Genomic DNA, 18,224 nt, shown 5'->3' on the forward strand with positions numbered 1-18,224 from the left:
TCCTCTTGATTTCATGGGAAGCAAAATAAACAGAAGTTTTTCCTTAATACTTTCTTGGCACTAATTTATCTGAACACAAGATGTCAGTCTCTGCGTGAGAAACTGACGTTCACAAGTAGATAGATATCTTTACAGTTTTATTATAGCTAAACACAGTTTTGGGACCCCTGCTGTGATAAATAACAACTACCATCACACATATGTAACTAAAATATTCTCTATAAAGCACTGCGGAATATGTGTGCGCTATATAAGTAACTTCCGAAATAAATAAAAATACATAAATAATAATTCTGGCTCTGTTTACTTGTTATAAGTGCCTGAAAGTCACATGCTGGGAATACAATGAATCATTACATGCATATACCAGAGGTTCCCAAACTCGGTCCTCAGGGCACCTTAACAGTCCAGGTTTTAATAATAACCATGCTTGACCACAGGTGACTTAATTAGTACAGCATTCAATTTGATTTAACCATCTGTGCCTAATCATGGATATCTCTAAAACCTGAACTGTCGGAGTGCCTTGAGGACCGCTTTTGGGAACCTCTAGCACAGTGGTTCTCAAACTCGGTCCTCAGGACCCCCACACAGGTCACGTTTTGCAGGTCACCCAGCAGGTGCACAGGTGTATTCATTACTCACTGACACATTTTAAAAGGTCCACAGGTGAAGCTAATTATTTCACTTGATTCAGTGTGGAGACATGGAAAACATGCACCGTTTGGGGTCCTGAGGACCGAGTTTGAGAACCTGTGCTCTAGCATATACTAAAATATAAGCATGATCTTCTATAATATACTGTACCTGAAATCTACTATGATCATTGTTTGTTTATAAGCAAATATATTCTGATGATGTTGGCTTCTACTATAACATGACAAATGTATTGCATGCATGCAGTGTATGAGCAAAACAATAAAATAAAAAAAAGTGATTTTGAATTTTAGGCATAAATTAAATGCATTTTATATATTATGTATAACAGATCTTAGAGAGAGAGAGAGAGAGAGAGAGAGAGAGAGAGAGAGAGAGAGAGAGAGAGAGAGAGAGAGAGAGAGAGAGAGTGGTCAGACAGAGAGTAGAGAAGAAATGCAGTACTGTAAATAAAAGGCACATAAATCATATGTTCTGCCTGATTGCCCACTATTGAAGCACGACTCTTTGTATGTCCGAGGTTTTGCATGGTACTGGTACAGTTAAATAACTAAAAATAAAGATTCAGCATTTTCTGTACTAGGACAAGAATCCGTAGAGCAGGAGACCTCAGCAGATGAGAAGCAGCAGATCAGACTGGGTGACACATCAGAGAGCATTGGATGTATATATATATATCTGTATAAGAAGTGTTTTCCTGTGATTTCAGCATCCCAGGATCCTATTACAGCCAGCTTGCATCACATGCTAATTGTTGCTATTTCAGGGAGCAAGACTTGTGAGTGCCACAAAGCGTTTTAGTGTATCCTCCTCTCCCCAGCCACTTAGTGCTGGAGTGTGATGATGGTGGGATGAAGACCAGTCCAGCAGGAGCTCTGTAAGGGGAGACTGACCTGCTTTCCATGGATTCATCCTAGAGGGGTCTCAGAGTAAAGGGAAGCAGCTCTAATTGGTTTCCCAATGAAAGATAATCAGCAATTCCCAAAAGGGACCCTGGATTAGCACTTATCCTCTCTCAGGCTGCTCAGCCTCCTCTCCAGTCCATACAGCAGTGGGTTGGGAGAAACTTCACCACCAGCAGCGGCAGCAGGCACCTTATTGCAGACAGCAGTGGGAGGCTTCCTCTGTCATCTTGTCCTGGGATTGTAAGACTGCTGCAGGGGCACCAAGTTTGCCAAAACACCCAGGGAGAATGAGTGACCTAGAGGAGGACTTCGCCAAGATCCTGATGCTGAAGGAGGAGAGGATTAGGGACTTGGAGAACCGCTTGTCAGAGAAAGAGGAGGAAATCCAGGAGCTGAAGAGAAAGCTGCACAAGTACCAGTCAGTCCTGGCTGTGCCAACCAGCCCCCAGATTGGACCAAGGACCACCAGGGCACAGGGCATCTCAGCTGAGTCTCAGAGCTTTAGATCTTACCATGACCTCACCAGGCAGTCCTTTAAAAAATTTACCAAGTCTGAAAGGTAGGAGGACCCTTCTACAGTACACACAGCTATGGGCTATGTAGCTCTCACTGCTGTCATTGTAATTTGCTCTTTTTTAGCCTGATCTTCAGCAGACACAAAACTTGCTGCCTAGTTATAAGCAGATCTGAATGGGTTAATTACATTAGCAGGATGTACCTATGAATCTTACTTTTCCTTTATAGATTGCACTTTCCAGCAGAGCATGGACAGCATCCAATCTTCAGGAAACATGATTTAAAAAAAAATAATGGCTGATGTTCAGGACTTGATCATTCTAGCTGTGCCCAAAAGAAAATGCTTAGAAAAAAGAAAAGAGGTGAAACCCAAGGGGGGTATTCACAAAAGTTTTCAGCTGCTTTAAACAACTTCCTGTTATTAAGTTTCACTTTCCGCTATGTTTGTGACAGAACATTAGATCTACACATACAGTATTAGCTGTACAGTATGGTATTATCTCTGTGTACTCTGGCAGTTGTGTTGCTTTAAGGAGATGTAAATGAGCCACAGACAATGGTAAAGTAGCATCGATCTGACCTGTCATTTAAGCCCCCTTTGGAAATTAAATAGAGGAAGTCCAGAGCATTATTGGCTTTTAGGAGCTACGAGTACATGGCTGAAAATGCATGTTTCAGGATATTTAATATCCCATTAGCTAGTCCTCCCCTCCCCTCCTTTTCTCTTGCATACACTGCTCATCAGATCTCATAGCTGTGCCGGCTGCACACTTCAGAAGAGCACTAGAATGAGGAGAGCAGGCTGTGAGGGACAGAGTCACTGCTGCACCCCATAGCAATGTGTGTGTGTGTGTGTGTGTGTATGTGTGTGTAACTGTTGCAATGGTGATTATCTATCTATCTATCTATCTATCTATCTATCTATCTATCTATCTATCTAATAAAGGAGTACAAGAATGTACAGTACAATTGAAATGAATGAAGTTCACCCAAGGATAAATGTGACATGCTGGGAGCCTCAGGGGTTAAACACGCCAGCTGTCGTCTTGTCATTGCTATTAACCTGACCCTTGGTAGGACACATCTTTGCTGGCTAAAAGGTGAACACTGTCAATAGGTGACTAAAATCAAATCTTCCTTTGATGGTCTAATTAATATGTACTTAAACGTTTAATGACTTATTTGACCTTTTTCGTGGCTCTTTAAATTAATATTTCCTGAGGCCCAGGAAACATCATGTATTCATTTTATATTTATGTGTTGAAATACTTTGATCTTTTACAGGCAAGAGCACATTTAGTGTTAGGAGAATAGTGATATAATTGTATAGGGACATAAAGTAGGGCACGTTGACCTAGAATATGTTGTGATGAAGTAGGGGGTCTCGTGGAGGTGGAAGTGATAAGAAGTGGATCACCTTTGCTGTGACAGTGATTTTATAACAATGATAGTAATAACACACATTGTATCACCACTTACTTTACTAGACTTTTTCGCTCACTAGTTATTTTATTATTATTTTATTCATCGGCATTGTGTCAGCACAGCAAAAAAGACCAATTAACTCATATACACCAAAGGCAGACGGAACATCTGATTGCACATATTGCTACGGCTGCGAATGGGTTAATTCTCCAAATGACAAACATTTACAGCTAATGACAAGGCCTTAAATATTGTCTTCTGGGATATAGATTTAGCGTTTACTAGAGCAACCTTCCTCCCTATTCCCATGCTGATAGTCATCATGGCGTAGCTTTTTGTTTTTGCTAGCTGGAAGAAAAAAACAAAAAAACAAATGTCCCAAAATACTGCTTAACCCCCTGATCACATTTCCATAAGGAGAAAGCTCTATGTTCAAACAGACATTCAAAATGTAGCAGGAATGCGGACATGCGTTAAAATAGTGAACAGTTGTTGGTTTTGAAGTAGTGACAACGAACAAGGCCAACTCTTTGTGATTGGAGTAAGAGGTCTAATATAGACGCATCCTGTCCTAAATAGTAAAGATGTGGTCATATAAAGGTCATGGACAGAGTTATATTGAGGCCAATGTACCCTTGAGGTGACTGTCACTGTATCGGATTATTTTAAGTGTGACAATTTGGGATTCTGGCTCATAGATATCCGTTCCCACTTAAATCTATTTTATCCAGCACAAAGTGCCTCTATTTATTCTGCCAAATGACACTGTGCAGTGCAAAAGGCATTAAGTCATATTCGGTTTTGGTCTAGCAGTGATGTAATATACCTGAGATTGTGCTAGCTTGGTCTCTTGATCAAAATGGCAGCTGCTGTAATGTCATCATTGTTATGCTTTTTTTTGGAACTGGACTGTCTGAGCTAATTAAAAAAAATAAAAAATATATCCTATTGGATGGTTTGCCTATAAAAGTTGCCCCAGGTGAGAATTTGACCTGTAACTCTTCTAGATCAAAGTTGTTTTTGGTCATCACATTTCCTCATGTATGGGTTGAAATAGACTAATCAGCCTGTCAAACTATTTGTATTGAACTGTGGATCAAAGTGAAGACTGTTAGTTGAAATGTTGATGCAAATTACTAACTAAAAACGTACGTCCTAGAATCCCATATTTACGCTCTGCATATACCTCTGCAATAATTGTCTATACTAGTATACCAGATGCAAAGCTCTATGCAGTACAAATGAGTCCTTGCTCACCTAACATTTTTGCGTTCTATTGCATAAGAAGCACGGTGTGATTTAGACGCCACATCACGGATAGCTAGTTTCATATTTTACTATTTTTTCTAAAAGCTTATTTTTTGCACTACAACTACATACAATACAAACAGCATTGTAGTGTAAATGGGGCTTAGAATTTGTGCTTTTGTCGCCATCGTGGTATTATTGCATGATGGGCTGCATCAGTCATATCAACCCCCGGTCTCTTGCCTTTTTCTCTCAGATTAGTGTTCTCGTTGCATTGCTGTAGCACGCTGATCTACTTGTGGTTTACAGGGTAACAGAGTTTGTGCTTTTATCTCATTAGTAGTTCAGCATAAATACTAAGCAACAGGACACATAGGGCCCGATTCTGAGATTTACGCTAATGCAATTGCATTCTTTCACGGACCGCAGTTGTTAAAATATACTAATACCTTCCGAAGCAAAGCTGAGCATAGGGATGGCCACTGCTGCAATCTCATATCCGTCCGACGGCATGCAACAGTATAAATATCGGTAACATCAATGCACATTGGCAAGTCATGTAGCATGTAAGTCAGGTATGACCAGCCAAAAACACGGCAGCTCTCCTAACACGCAGCGGGCTCTCATGCTGAGAAGGCAATCGCAATGGCTAATTTATACACGCCCATGAAATGACTTTTTGAGACATGCCTGTGTTTTTCTAACCATCGTCCCGTTACCAACCCCAAAAGCTGACTACCTGTCACTCACTTTGCAAATGGTTACTCTGTATGCGCGTAATTGCAATGCAATCACTGCACATATGCAGCACAGCTTTCGCACATGTGCTAATAGCAAACAATCGCTCCATCTGCGTAAATATCAGCTTTGCCAAAATCTCTGAATAAGGCCCATAGAGTAACTTATGCTGGCCATACACGCTGCAATTATCGGGATGATCCGCCCGATATCGGCGGATCGCCGCGATAATTGTAGCGTGGGGGGGGCGACCGAGGGTTAAATATTGCTCGGTCGGGCATGCTGGGTTGTCCAGCATGCCCGTCCGATGCGATATTTACCCGGTAACTGTCGGCCGCATCGGGCAGTGTATGCCCAGCGCGGCCGACAGACAGACATTTCCTGTGTTCCTTCCTACGGAGGGAACAGGGAAATGTCTCCTCCCCCGGGGGAGGAGCGCAGATGTCGGGCTATACACTATGAGATTTCTCTCACAGTGTATGCCGCGGACATCTGCGGCTGGCAGCCGGCCAGATAAAATGTCTGTCGGTCTGACAGACATTTTATCTTGCCGTGTATGCCCAGCATTAGTCATATTTTTCATGGCACGCCAAACTGGGCTATTTGGCTAATATGTCTCAATAGTGGGATAATATATTACATTTGCTACATTTGATTAAACTACACAGACTTTGTTGGTGTTGGGTAATCTTCTGAATTTTTTTTTTTTTTAAAGATTTCTTTTTGGAATCTAAAATGATGGTTTGCCAGATCCCAAATGTAATGGTGGCCAGCATTTTAATATCTGGATGTTCAGTCTTGTTGCTGTTATCCTGGTCTATACCCAGAGCTGCTGCTTACAAGCTGGAAGATATACTGTAGTATGGGTGTTAATTCAGAGGACAGACTGAATAGCCAGATCCCATACAATAGAAGTCCCTTTCCAACTTTTTTTTTCATCCAGGTACGGTGAAATTCAAGTTTGTGGAGACCAACACGCCGCAATTGTGTGTGAATTTAACTAAAATTTTCCAAATTGACCCGCAAAAAAAAGATGTGTATAGTAACTTTAACAGAAGTGGGATGAAAATGTTTCTTGCCTTTAAGCATGCTCTGATTAGGAAAAAATAAAAAATAAACATCTTTTACCATAATTGGATTTGGACATTTTGGGATAAATCTAATGTCAGAGTACATTATAGTGTACATCGAAAATGCACTGCTAACCAAGGTATATTCTTTATTTCCTATATACCAATAGCACTTATAGTTCATGAACATATCGTAGCAATATATGTTTATACTAGAATTGAGCACTTCAACTCTATTACCGGCCTATTTACTAATATGCTGTATGGCGATAACAAAGGTGTTCTGTTGCAGCGATAATGGCTGTTAACAGTAAGACTGAAATGACTGCTTTGATGGCCAGTCTGGGTCGCATCGCACACGCATGAACTGGCTTTGTTAGAGAGAAAAGCTAATAAATAAAAAAAAAATCATTTGCTTGAGAAAAAATATTTTATTCTTCTTTATTCATCCTGAGATGTTGATAGCAAAAATAAGATAGACGTGATACTTACAATACTTCTTGTATAGACTTCCAAAAAAAAAAAAAGTATAAAAACACAAGATAAAACATTTTGAAAAAAAAGTATTAATAATTAAAAACCATTAAGCATTAAAAAACTGCATTATTGATTTTCACCTATTATCCACATCACCAGCTGCAATACATAGGCACCTTACCACCGATACCATGGACAGTGTAATTATTATTATTATTATTATTATTATTATTATTATTATTATTATTATTATTATTATGGGGGGAAGCAAGAAAAATACCTATTGCTGGATAAAATATGGCAGTACAATTGGCAACTATGTTTTGATAGTTTTGTTTTACTTAACTCAGAGCTGAAGCCCTAGACATCACCAATAATTACCCAGAGATGGTGCTGTTACTTGTCTTGCACACATAGGAAGGACAAAATCAGCAATACAGTCCATTATCTGCACTGGGTCAGATAAGATATGTATAGTGAGTGAAGTTAAACATATACAAATACTATTTATGTAACTAGGCTTCCTATTCATCAACACTAAAATAAAGTTTTTAAGGACATTTTCATTAAATAACGTTATTTTAGTATTCATGAAGATACTTAGCACAGGAGATAATACTGATATCTCCTTGCTAAGTCCCCCTGTGTTAATTTCCAGAATCCCCATACATTAGTATGGGGATATGGAAATTATGGTATTCATCAAATTCCGAAAATTATGTATTTTCGGAATTTGATGGAGTTACTATCCGCCACTGTGAGGTGACGAATAGCAGGTAGCACTTACCTGTGTCAGCGTGTGCAGGTCCCCCGGCGTCTCCCTCCGGCGCTCTGGTCTCTTCTCTGGCTCCGTCTGCTATGCTGTCAAGGTTTTTTTTCTTCTAAACAGTACTGTGTGCTGCTGGGAGACCACATGACAGCATAGCAGACGGAGCCGGAGGCTGCTGCGCGGGCAGGTAAGTGCTGGACGGGGGGGAGGTGAGCGGGGGGGAGGGTGGCAGGTGAGCGGAGGGGGGGTTACAAACTTACCGCATCTAGGCAGTGCTGTGCATATGCTGGTTTTACAGATGTAACAGCGCATGCGCAGCACGGATTCCAGCTGCCGTAAGTTAGAGTAGAGAGGGATAACTATCTATTTCCCGAAAAGCTGTAATCGCAAAAATGACAGCTTTTCGGAATAGATAGTTATGGAGAGGAGGAATGATGAATTCCTCAGGTAATTAGGTAGAACTCCATGCGAGTTCTAAACCTAATTACCTCCTGGGAAACTTTAGTTATGATGAATAGGCCCCTAGGGCTCTTATTTTGTAGAAGATTCCCACCCCCTATCTCCTAATTACTACAGCTACAGGTTACTGTTTTTAAGTAATATATTTCTAAGGAAAAGGTGTTTTGCCCTGGCATATTATCAGTTGCTGGATGTTACTACCATAGTCCAAAGTGAAGATTAATGAAAAGAATACCGCCTTGCAGAGGGGTTTTCAGCCAGTTATACATTCGGCCATGGTGTTTTTGCGACACTTTCAGTGTAAGCAGACCTAAAAATATTCACCTATTAATCACAATGATGAATGCTTTGTCTATACTCAGGGAACGCAGGATGGACTCTGAATGCAACTTGTTTTGTGTTTGGTGTTATCCAGCTTCCAGCGAGTATAGACAAAGTGTTCTTCATAATGATTAAAAGATTGCTATTTTGAGCTTCGCTTAAACTGTGTATTACCTCTGGTGAATGAAGTGTAGGACGGGTGAAGAAACACCTGTGAGTACAAGCCCTAAGGGAGTGTGAACTGCTTCTGTGTTACTAGGGCTGCTCAAGATGGGCCTATCATGAGGCAAACTGAGGTTGGTATCTCAGGGGGTGCAGCAAAATGTAAGGAATGTAATAAAAACGTAATGTACATGTCCTCACTATAAGGGGCCTACTGATTAAAGTTATTTATTAACATATGTTTTCAAAGAATTATGGTGCAATTAAGTAACATTCCTCGTTATTACTGCAGTGACACCAGAGATATCACAGATATCTCGGTTGTTTACTAAACTTATACATAGGGGCAGGTATATGAGGCTGTTTAATATGCCCCAAAAAGTATTGGAAAAAGTATTTAGCAGTGTTCCCTATGTGTAAGCCCGGGTGGGGTTGGATCTTCTGATTCTTTCCTGGTAGGCTGGAGCTTTTCCCATCCCTTGGGCAGAGATCTTTCTTTACTCATGTGCAGTGGCATGGCAGGGTCCGAACGCTACAGTATAGTTATATAAATGAGGTTGTGAGAACCTGCGCTCACTTTAGTGATGATAAGCTGCTGGTATCCAGGGGTCTATCCCAGTTCCCCTAATTTTACAATATGGATTATATATCACAAATACCTGCGCTAGATGTATTAATTAATCTAAAGCGTGTATGATTGAACAAATACATTACCCATAATGAAATATGCACTAGTACCAAGGTGATACAAAAGGTATTTATTGTAAATATAAACCGGGTATATGTTATGGAGCAGATTAAAATAGGTTCTCAGGATAGTCACAGTGCTAACCTTATCCCTAATGTACCTGCAGTGGTGTGGGGTATTGCGAAAGGGAATGAGGGGGGAGGGGAAAAAATTGTGGAAATATATGGGATTAAGCTTTATTTTCCTAAACGGAAGGTGGTGAAATTGTCCAGGGGTAGTGCGTTGAGGCACTAATGATATACGGTAATAAAATGGAAATAACTGTCAATCACTGTATGTGCGCCAATTCCTAATCAGAGGTGACTGTCTCAGATCTATGTGAAGATCTCGTAAAGTACAAATACAAATGTTCCGCGTGTTACGCTCTGGAGGGGCAGCGCCCCCTGGTCCGTCAACTTACCCTATCCTCCTGATGCTTGCTTCTCTCTCACATGCGCGGCTCCCGATTGATGGACGAGGTGGCTGCAGTCACCCTCAGTGGCGGGACAGCTCGAGTCCCACGCTTCTGTGAGGTCACGTGGTCCTCCGCCGTCCACCGCCGCTATTAGGTGGCTCTACTCACTATGGAGGAGACTGGTCCGTGTATAGATGGTTGTAAGGTGCGTGCCTAGTTATGCCCTCTGTGTGGACACTCAGAATGAGCCGGGAGCGGTGAGCTGCGTGTGATGAGAGCGGATGTGGAAGTCAGGAGTATGCTGGGTCATGTAGTTTGATTGATTGAGTCCAACGCATAGCGACAGGGACATATGCACAAGTGTGCTAGGTGGTGCACAGTATAGTTATAGATAAAAGAGGAACTACTCTACATTAGGACTGGTACTCGAGGAGGTGTCACAACAAAATTAATAATTGCCCCCTGCAGATAGATAGGTAATAAGTGGGTTACTTCATGTGCCTCCTGAGGTAATTTCTCATTTCAGTTACTGTAGGCTTGACTGGTGAAAGTCCCATTAGAAGTTTCAGGCTAAAATGTTTAGTATATCTGCCATCACTAGGAACAGATTTACTAACAAATGAGAAACCCTAAGCTCAGGCAAGTGTCGGGATATATACAGACAATTAACCCCTTGGAATAAGAAAATGTTATAAACACTGTGGATATTTCAGCCTTTAAAATACTTACAAGCAACAATAGTTAGTAGGGGATCTTTGTTCTAAGGTGATATGGAGGGAAGAGTGGCACATATTTGCCTTTGTAAGATCACAATTTTCCCCTTTCTGCTTTGCATGGATGTCCACTAGGGAATGGCGGCTATTAAAGGGATGATGTAACTGGACTGAAAGGGGAACAGACTAAGTATTGTGGGAGGTGTGCTGTGTCCTAAAGTAGTGGTCTGACGTTATAGTGAATGATGGTATGGTGTGGGGAGCTATGAAAGGCTCGTGTAGTATTTCTTCTCTGGCTCCCCCTATATCTGTCCTGCTTCTCCTGGCCATAAAACATTCCGACATCTTCAGATGGCCAATGCTCCTGCTCCCGACATTGCAGACATTATGCAACCCATGGGATGTGGTTTGAGCGCAGCTATATTATATAGGTTCATGTTATTATATTAATATGTGGTATTGAATGCAATTTAAGGGATCTCCAACTAAAAACGTTCCCAACTATTTCAGGTGTGGGTGTGGGGGCAATATTTGGGGGCACCGCATAAAATCTTGCGTAAGGCACAAAATTGGTCAGGGAAATGAACTGTGCAGTGTGAAATAAACAAGGCTCCCTGGAAACACATGTGCACTACCACATAGTAACAGGTATTAGTGCAGCCCTCCTTCTCTAGCCAGAGCTACGGGCAGCCATTTTCTCCAGTGCACTTCCACTTCCCCTAAAATAGTCCGGTCCAAAAAAACAGGGGTAGTGTTTCAGCACAAGGACCTATTACATTTGTCTTTCAGTTCACAGGACCCTCTACCACAATTTTAAGCTGGTTGGCCAAACCAATTTGATAATTCTGTTAGTGTTGATAACAGAACAGCAAGGACAGATGTTACACCAACAGGGGACAGATGTTTTCTGACATGCTGGAACACACACAGGGTCTGATCCTGAGTCGGACACAAGTCCAAATGCAGATGGATCTTGTGACTATCTGTAACTGCACATGGGCCACAGAAAGTAATCACGGACTGCACCTGTGCCACAGAAAGCAATCACGGACTGCACCTGTGCCACAGAAAGCAATCACGGACTGCACCTGTGCCACAGAAAGCAATCACGGACTGCACCTGTGCCACAGAAAGCAATCACGGACTGCACATGTGCCACAGAAAGCAATCACGGACTGCACATGTGCCACAGAAAGCAATCGCAAGCCGCACATGTGCCACAGACAGCAATCACGGACTGCACATGTGCCACAGAAAGCAATCACCAACTCCACATGTGCCACAGAAAGCAATTGCAGACTGCAATTGGGGGAAGGGGAATGCTATCTGACATTAAGGGGTAGCTCCTTTGGCACTGCTTTATTTATGTATAGGATCTGACTTTTATCTCCTTTGAATCATTATTAGTCAATAGAGGAGATTGTTTTATATATTCTGATCATTTAACTTAAATTGACAGAATACATGTGCAAAAGTGAAATTCCACAGGGTGCACAGCTTATTACTGCAATTACTGCCCCAAGCAGCTTTCACTGGAGTATGCAGCTATGAGCACCTATGGGAAGCTCCCTTCTCAGTTATGCTCCTATTTCGCAAATATACATTGCAACTATATTAATGTGAGTACTACTAACCATGTTCTGTCTACCACCATTCCACCATTATTATTATTTAAGGTCTCCTAATCATTTTTTAAATACCTTTCAAATAACACTTTTTGGTCATGCCTGGGAACACCTCATAGTAAAGCAGTTACTTTTTTTAATCTCACACTTTATAATTGAAGTTAAGGACTTTACCTCAGATGTGTCAATAAGTCCATTGAAGCACAATGAATGAATGAGGAGAGAATGAGGGAGTGGATCAAAGAGGAGAGGGGAGAGGAAAGTGCCGATAAGAGAGGGGTGGTGACAGAAGCCAATAAGAAAGGAGAGGGGAGGGGTAAAGAGCCGATCAGAGAGGGGTGGTGACAGAAGCCAATAAGAAAGGAGAGGGGAGGGGCAAAGAGTCGATCAGAGAGGGGTGGTGACAGAAGCCAATATTAAAGGAGAGGGGAGGGGTAAAGAGCCGATCAGAGAGGGGTGGTGACAGAAGCCAATAAGAAAGGAGAGGGGAGGGGCAAAGAGCCGATCAGAGAGGGGTGGTGACAGAAGCCAATAAGAAAGGAGAGGGGAGGGGCAAAGAGTCGATCAGAGAGGGGTGGTGACAGAAGCCAATATTAAAGGAGAGGGGAGGGGTAAAGAGCCGATCAGAGAAGGGTGGTGACAGAAGCCAATATTAAAGGAGAGGGGAGGGGTAAAGAGCCGATCAGAGAGGGGTGGTGAAAGAAGCCAATAAGATAGGAGAGGGGTTGGTGACAGAAGCCAATAAGAAAGGAGTGGACAGGGGCAAAAGGACGATTATAGGGTAGAGAATTAAAGAGGTGAGAAGTGGATGTAATCAATCTGACAGGAAAGGGGAGGTGACAGAATATGGTCACAGAGGAGGGAGGGCCGGAGGGGTGGCAATCTGGGCAGCTTGAGGAAGCATGAAATGGATTTCAGATCCGTAACTTATTTAGGATATAGAGCAAACAAACCGAGATAAAACTAACAGGTGGCCGCCATACTGCAGCACCCCAAAAATTCCGTAACCCTGGATGGCGCCCTCTGTCCATTTTGGCACCCGGAGCTCATGCTCCACTAGAAACCAACCTCGCTACACCCCTGGGTGTGGGTGTAGGTCCAAATACTAATTATGAAAGCTGCGGAGGGAAAAACAGTGGGTAATGCGGCAAGCCGCATGAAGATAGATGGATAGTCGGCATAGACATACTGGCTTTAGCATAAGGTAGTAAGCAAGTTGCCATGGTGTAGTAATAGCAGTCGCAGATACATCTGTCTCAGAATAAAGTGCACAGAGTGGCTATTTCTGAGTCGGACACAGTGCCGACATTCACACAACTATTTAGCATCTACGCGTGCCTCTAAATCATTGCGGGCACTCCTCAGCGGTGACAAAAGAGATGCACGAAGATATTCTGTTTGATGGGCGTGTTATGGGAGTGTCACAGGAGGCGTTTAGGACTTGGACGCTTAGTCGCGTACCCTGGAGACCATACTCTGACAGAGATTATGCACCTATCATGGGGCTGGTGTAAGTCCCGATGGTTGTGACTGCAGCCACTCAAAGTGGGGATCCCAGATGCATGGCTGTACACCAGAGGAAGGGCTGTACACCAGAGGAAGTGCTGTACACCAGAGGAAGTGCTGTTTGATGGGCGTGTTATGGGAGTGTCACAGGAGGCGTTTAGGGCTTGGACGCTTAGTCGCGTACCCTGGAGACCATACTCTGACAGAGATTATGCACCTATCATGGGGCTGGTGTAAGTCCCGATGGTTGTGACTGCAGCCACTCAAAGTGGGGATCCCAGATGCATGGCTGTACACCAGAGGAAGGGCTGTACACCAGAGGAAGGGCTGTACATCAGAGGAAGGGCTGTACACCAGAGGAAGTGCTGTACACCAGAGGAAGTGCTGTACATCAGAGGAAGTGCTGTACACCAGAGGAAGTGCTGTACACCAGAGGAAGTGCTGTACATCAGAGGAAGGGCTGTACACCAGAGGAAGTGCTGTACACCAGAGGAAGTGCTGTACACCAGAGGAAGGGCTGTACATCAGAGGAAGTGCTGTACATCAGAGGAAGGGCTGTACACCAGAGGAAGTGCTGTACATCAGAGGAAGTGCTGTACATCAGAGGAAGTGCTGTACACCAGAGTAAGGGCTGTACACCAGAGGAAGGGCTGTACACCAGAGGAAGTGCTGTACATCTGAGGAAGGGCTGTACATCTGAGGAAGGGCTGTACACCAGAGGAAGTGCTGTAGATCAGAGGAAGTGCTGTACATCAGAGGAAGGGCTGTACACCAGAGGAATGGCTGTACACCAGAGTAAGGGCTGTACACCAAAGGAAGTACTGTACACCAGAGGAAGTGCTGTACACCAGAGGAATGGCTGTACACCAGAGGAAGTGCTGTACATCAGAGGAAGTACTGTACACCAGAGGAAGTGCTGTACATCAGAGGAAGTGCTGTACACCAGAGGAATGGCTGTACACCAGAGTAAGGGCTGTACATCACAAGAAGGGCTGTACATCAGAGGAAGTGCTGTACATCAGAGGAAGTACTGTACACCAGAGGAAGTGCTGTACATCAGAGGAAGTGCTGTACATCAGAGGAAGTGCTGTACACCAGAGTAAGGGCTGTACATCAGAGGAAGGGATGTACATCAGAGGAAGTGCTGTACACCAGAGGAAGTGCTGTACACCAGAGGAATAGCTGTACACCAGAGGAAGTGCTGTACATCAGAGGAAGTGCTGTACACCAGAGGAATGGCTGTACACCAGAGCAAGGCCTGTACACCAGAGCAAGGTCTGTACACCACAGGAAGTGCTGTACACCACAGGAAGTGCTGTACATCAGAGGAAGTGCTGTACATCAGAGGAATGGCTGTACACCAGAGTAAGGGCTGTACATCAGAGGAAGGGCTGTACACCAGAGGAAGGGCTGTACACCAGAGGAAGTGCTGTACATCAGAGGAAGTGCTGTACACCAGAGGAATGGCTGTACACCAGAGCAAGGGCTGTACATCAGAGGAAGTGCTGTACACCAGAGGAAGTGCTGTACACCAGAGCAAGGGCTGTACACCAGAGGAAGTGCTGTACACCAGAGGAAGTGCTGTACATCAGAGGAATGGCTGTACACCAGAGGAAGTGCTGTACACCAGAGGAAGTGCTGTACACAAGAGGAAGTGCTGTACACCAGAGGAAGTGCTGTACACCAGAGGAAGTGCTGTACACCAGAGGAATGGCTGTACACCAGAGGAAGGGCTGTACACCAGAGGAAGGGCTGATACTAGCATTAGAATAAAGTCACAGACGCAACTATAGCAAAGGCACTAACAAGGTCACCGCAGCACCTGGCTCAGAATCAGCACCAGAGTCTTTGAGTATGCAGGATGTAGTACCTGACCAGTAACTTGTGAAGGCTGCACAGGCAGATGTAGGAAAACCAAAACAAAAGTAATAGGAAAAGCAGTGCAGCTGCATACTAATGTCCGGTCATTCAGCACTAAGAGGTCACAGGCAGGCATAAGTAAATGGGCTGCAGTCAGGGTACAGATTAGCATGTAATACTGTAGCTAGCGTGTGAACACAATAATTGACAAGGTATGTATTTAACAGGTGGCTATTTAAGGCAACTAGCACCAATGAGCGTCAGCTAGAGGACCAGCCCTCAGATGACATAAATAACATGCAGCCCTAATGCAGACCTTGGCATCAAACGAGAAAGATGCCAGCAAAACAGCACCCGCAATTAACCCTGCATAAAATTTGCTTTCATGTAATTTCATTTTCCTTTTGACAGTGGATACAAATAAAGACACTAATAAAAATCACGCGATCAGATTACCCTTTTCATGTGCCAACGTACATGTAAATAAAATGCTTTCTAGAGCCGCTCCTTAAACTGAAAGTGAGCTTGCATTGGTACTTTTTATACACATGGTGGATTAACATGGTGTTGGAATAACTGTACATATAAAGATATGTTTTGTATCACAATACATTGTGGCACAGCTTAGAATACTACTTGTAATGTGCGGCATTTGGAGTGGGGTATGTCATGCCTATGGCATCTGCCTTGGCACATGGAGCAGCTTCTAATGAAAGCATTTCTCTGCAGATAGTGGATGCAAAGTGCATCTCTAAAGCTGTAAATAGAGGATATTATCTAATTGATGAGATTGGCTTGTTCAATGAATCTGTCAGAATGGATATCTGCAGTACAAGGTCGCTTTCACACTCATCTCCACTGTCTCTCCCACATTCTTCTTCCACAGTGTACATAGGGTAAACTTTCATTTTTCCACTAAGTGTTTGGACTTGTTCTTTAGAATGGAAGCCATAAAGTTTATTTTTGGCAGGCTGACTCATTACACTTTTAAACAATTTAGACAGGTCGAATATATGGACATTGTAATGGGTCGTGGGGGAAGGGCAGTAAGTAACCCTTATGGCACTGGAGATTGTCAATGAGGAACATGTACCAAGAAATAGCTTGCATTGCCAGGATGATATCTGTAGCTGGCACTGGGCCTGATTCAGCGATGTATGCTGATACTGTCACTGCTGCATCTGTGTACTCATCAGCTGTGCGAAAATAGGCTGATGTCACAGATGCCTAGATGTGTATTGAAACGCTCACTGATGCCTTTGCAGATCCAAACGTCTGCGTACAAAGACAGAGTGATAAATGTAATAGGGTGAGCGTTTAGCAGTAAACTGTCACATTGGTCGAGTTTTATCTTAAAAATGGGAAAATATCTGGATGAGAGTTTAAATCGTGAGAGTTTTTGAGTCTAAAAAGGTGCGAGTTTGCCTGTTCTCCGACTCTTACATTGGCCAAGTTTAAAAAGTGTGAGAGATTACTGCTAAACTCTCACATTATCTAATCTCTCACCCTATTACATTTGGTCCAAAGCATCAGTTGCAGATTAATTATTTTGCCTGTGCGGCCCCCCCCCCCCTTCACTGGAATGAACCCCCTCGCTCGATCAGGCTATCCATGACCTTGCATAGCTTCAAACGTGCAATGAAAATCCACCTGTTCATCAAAGCATATCCTTCAGCCACTTAACCCTGTCACCAAGACACTCAGCCCACCCTCCTACCTCAGCCATCTTTACCTTGACTACTTCCTGCTATCAAGTCCCCATCCACATGCTCACGCCTCATGTCATCTGTCTGTCTCCCCTCTCCCCTAGATTGTAAGCTCCTAGGAGCAGGATCCTCCTATCTCCTGTTCTCACAGCCCTCTAGCACTTCAATGACAGCCTTTACCTTCACAGCTGTATTGTGTACTGAGAATTGTGGTACTAATTGTTACTTGTGCTCCTTTTATGTTTCGGTTACTGTATTGTAATGTAATGTTCTGTGTACTCTGTACTGTCCTAATGTTACCGTATGTACGGCGATGCAGACCACTTGTCGCGCCTTATAAATAAAGTGTAATAATAATAATAATTGAATAATTGAATAACCCTATGGTCGCGCAGAGTGCCCACTTGTACTGAGATGCCAGAGCCATTTGTATTGCGAACAGGGTCGCAGGCGCCGCCTGCAACATGCCCGGAAAATGGTAGCGACACAACTGCATTTTTGCTCCCACTCCCCCGTTACCTCCCCAAAATGCTGCCTGTCAATCACATTGCGGATAAATAGTTGCTGCAATCGACGATTGTAATGCACCTTTCAGGCTTGCACAGTGCAACTTAGATGCATGTGCAGCTTACTGATAATCGCTCAACTGTATAAATATCTGCATTATGTCCATCTCTGAATCAGGCTCACTGCTCTAGGCATGGTGACTGAATTTGTGATTAATATCTTCACCTTTAAAAGACGTGTAAAATACGTCTTTTTCTGCTCACCCACAGTTCCTGCATCTGGCCTTTAACGGCACCCTGCTGCCAGAATTTCTGCAGCAGCGCCTCTTGGAGCGTCCTTAGGATGCTCCTCGCATGCCCACCACGGCCCTTACAGCACCCTGGATCATCCTGATTACCTGCGTTTGTGGCTCCGCCCC

The 18,224-nt window shown here is 43.4% G+C and overlaps 1 protein-coding gene across 1 annotated transcript in view; it reads left to right on the forward strand.

Annotated features, from left to right (window-relative positions):
* The first annotated feature begins 1,448 nt into the window (after positions 1-1,448).
* PRKG1 (protein kinase cGMP-dependent 1) overlaps positions 1,449-18,224 on the forward strand; it is a 1,225,781-nt gene continuing 1,209,005 nt past the window's right edge. The window contains exon 1 of the mRNA XM_088459635.1: positions 1,449-2,121. Coding sequence (XP_088315761.1) covers positions 1,850-2,121 — 272 coding nt within the window. The 5' untranslated portion in view covers positions 1,449-1,849. The remainder of the gene's footprint in view (positions 2,122-18,224) is intronic.

The sequence above is a fragment of the Taudactylus pleione genome, unplaced genomic scaffold (assembly GCF_031769625.1).
Source record: "Taudactylus pleione unplaced genomic scaffold, aTauple2 ptg000918l, whole genome shotgun sequence".
Taxonomy (NCBI): Eukaryota; Metazoa; Chordata; class Amphibia; order Anura; family Myobatrachidae; genus Taudactylus; species Taudactylus pleione.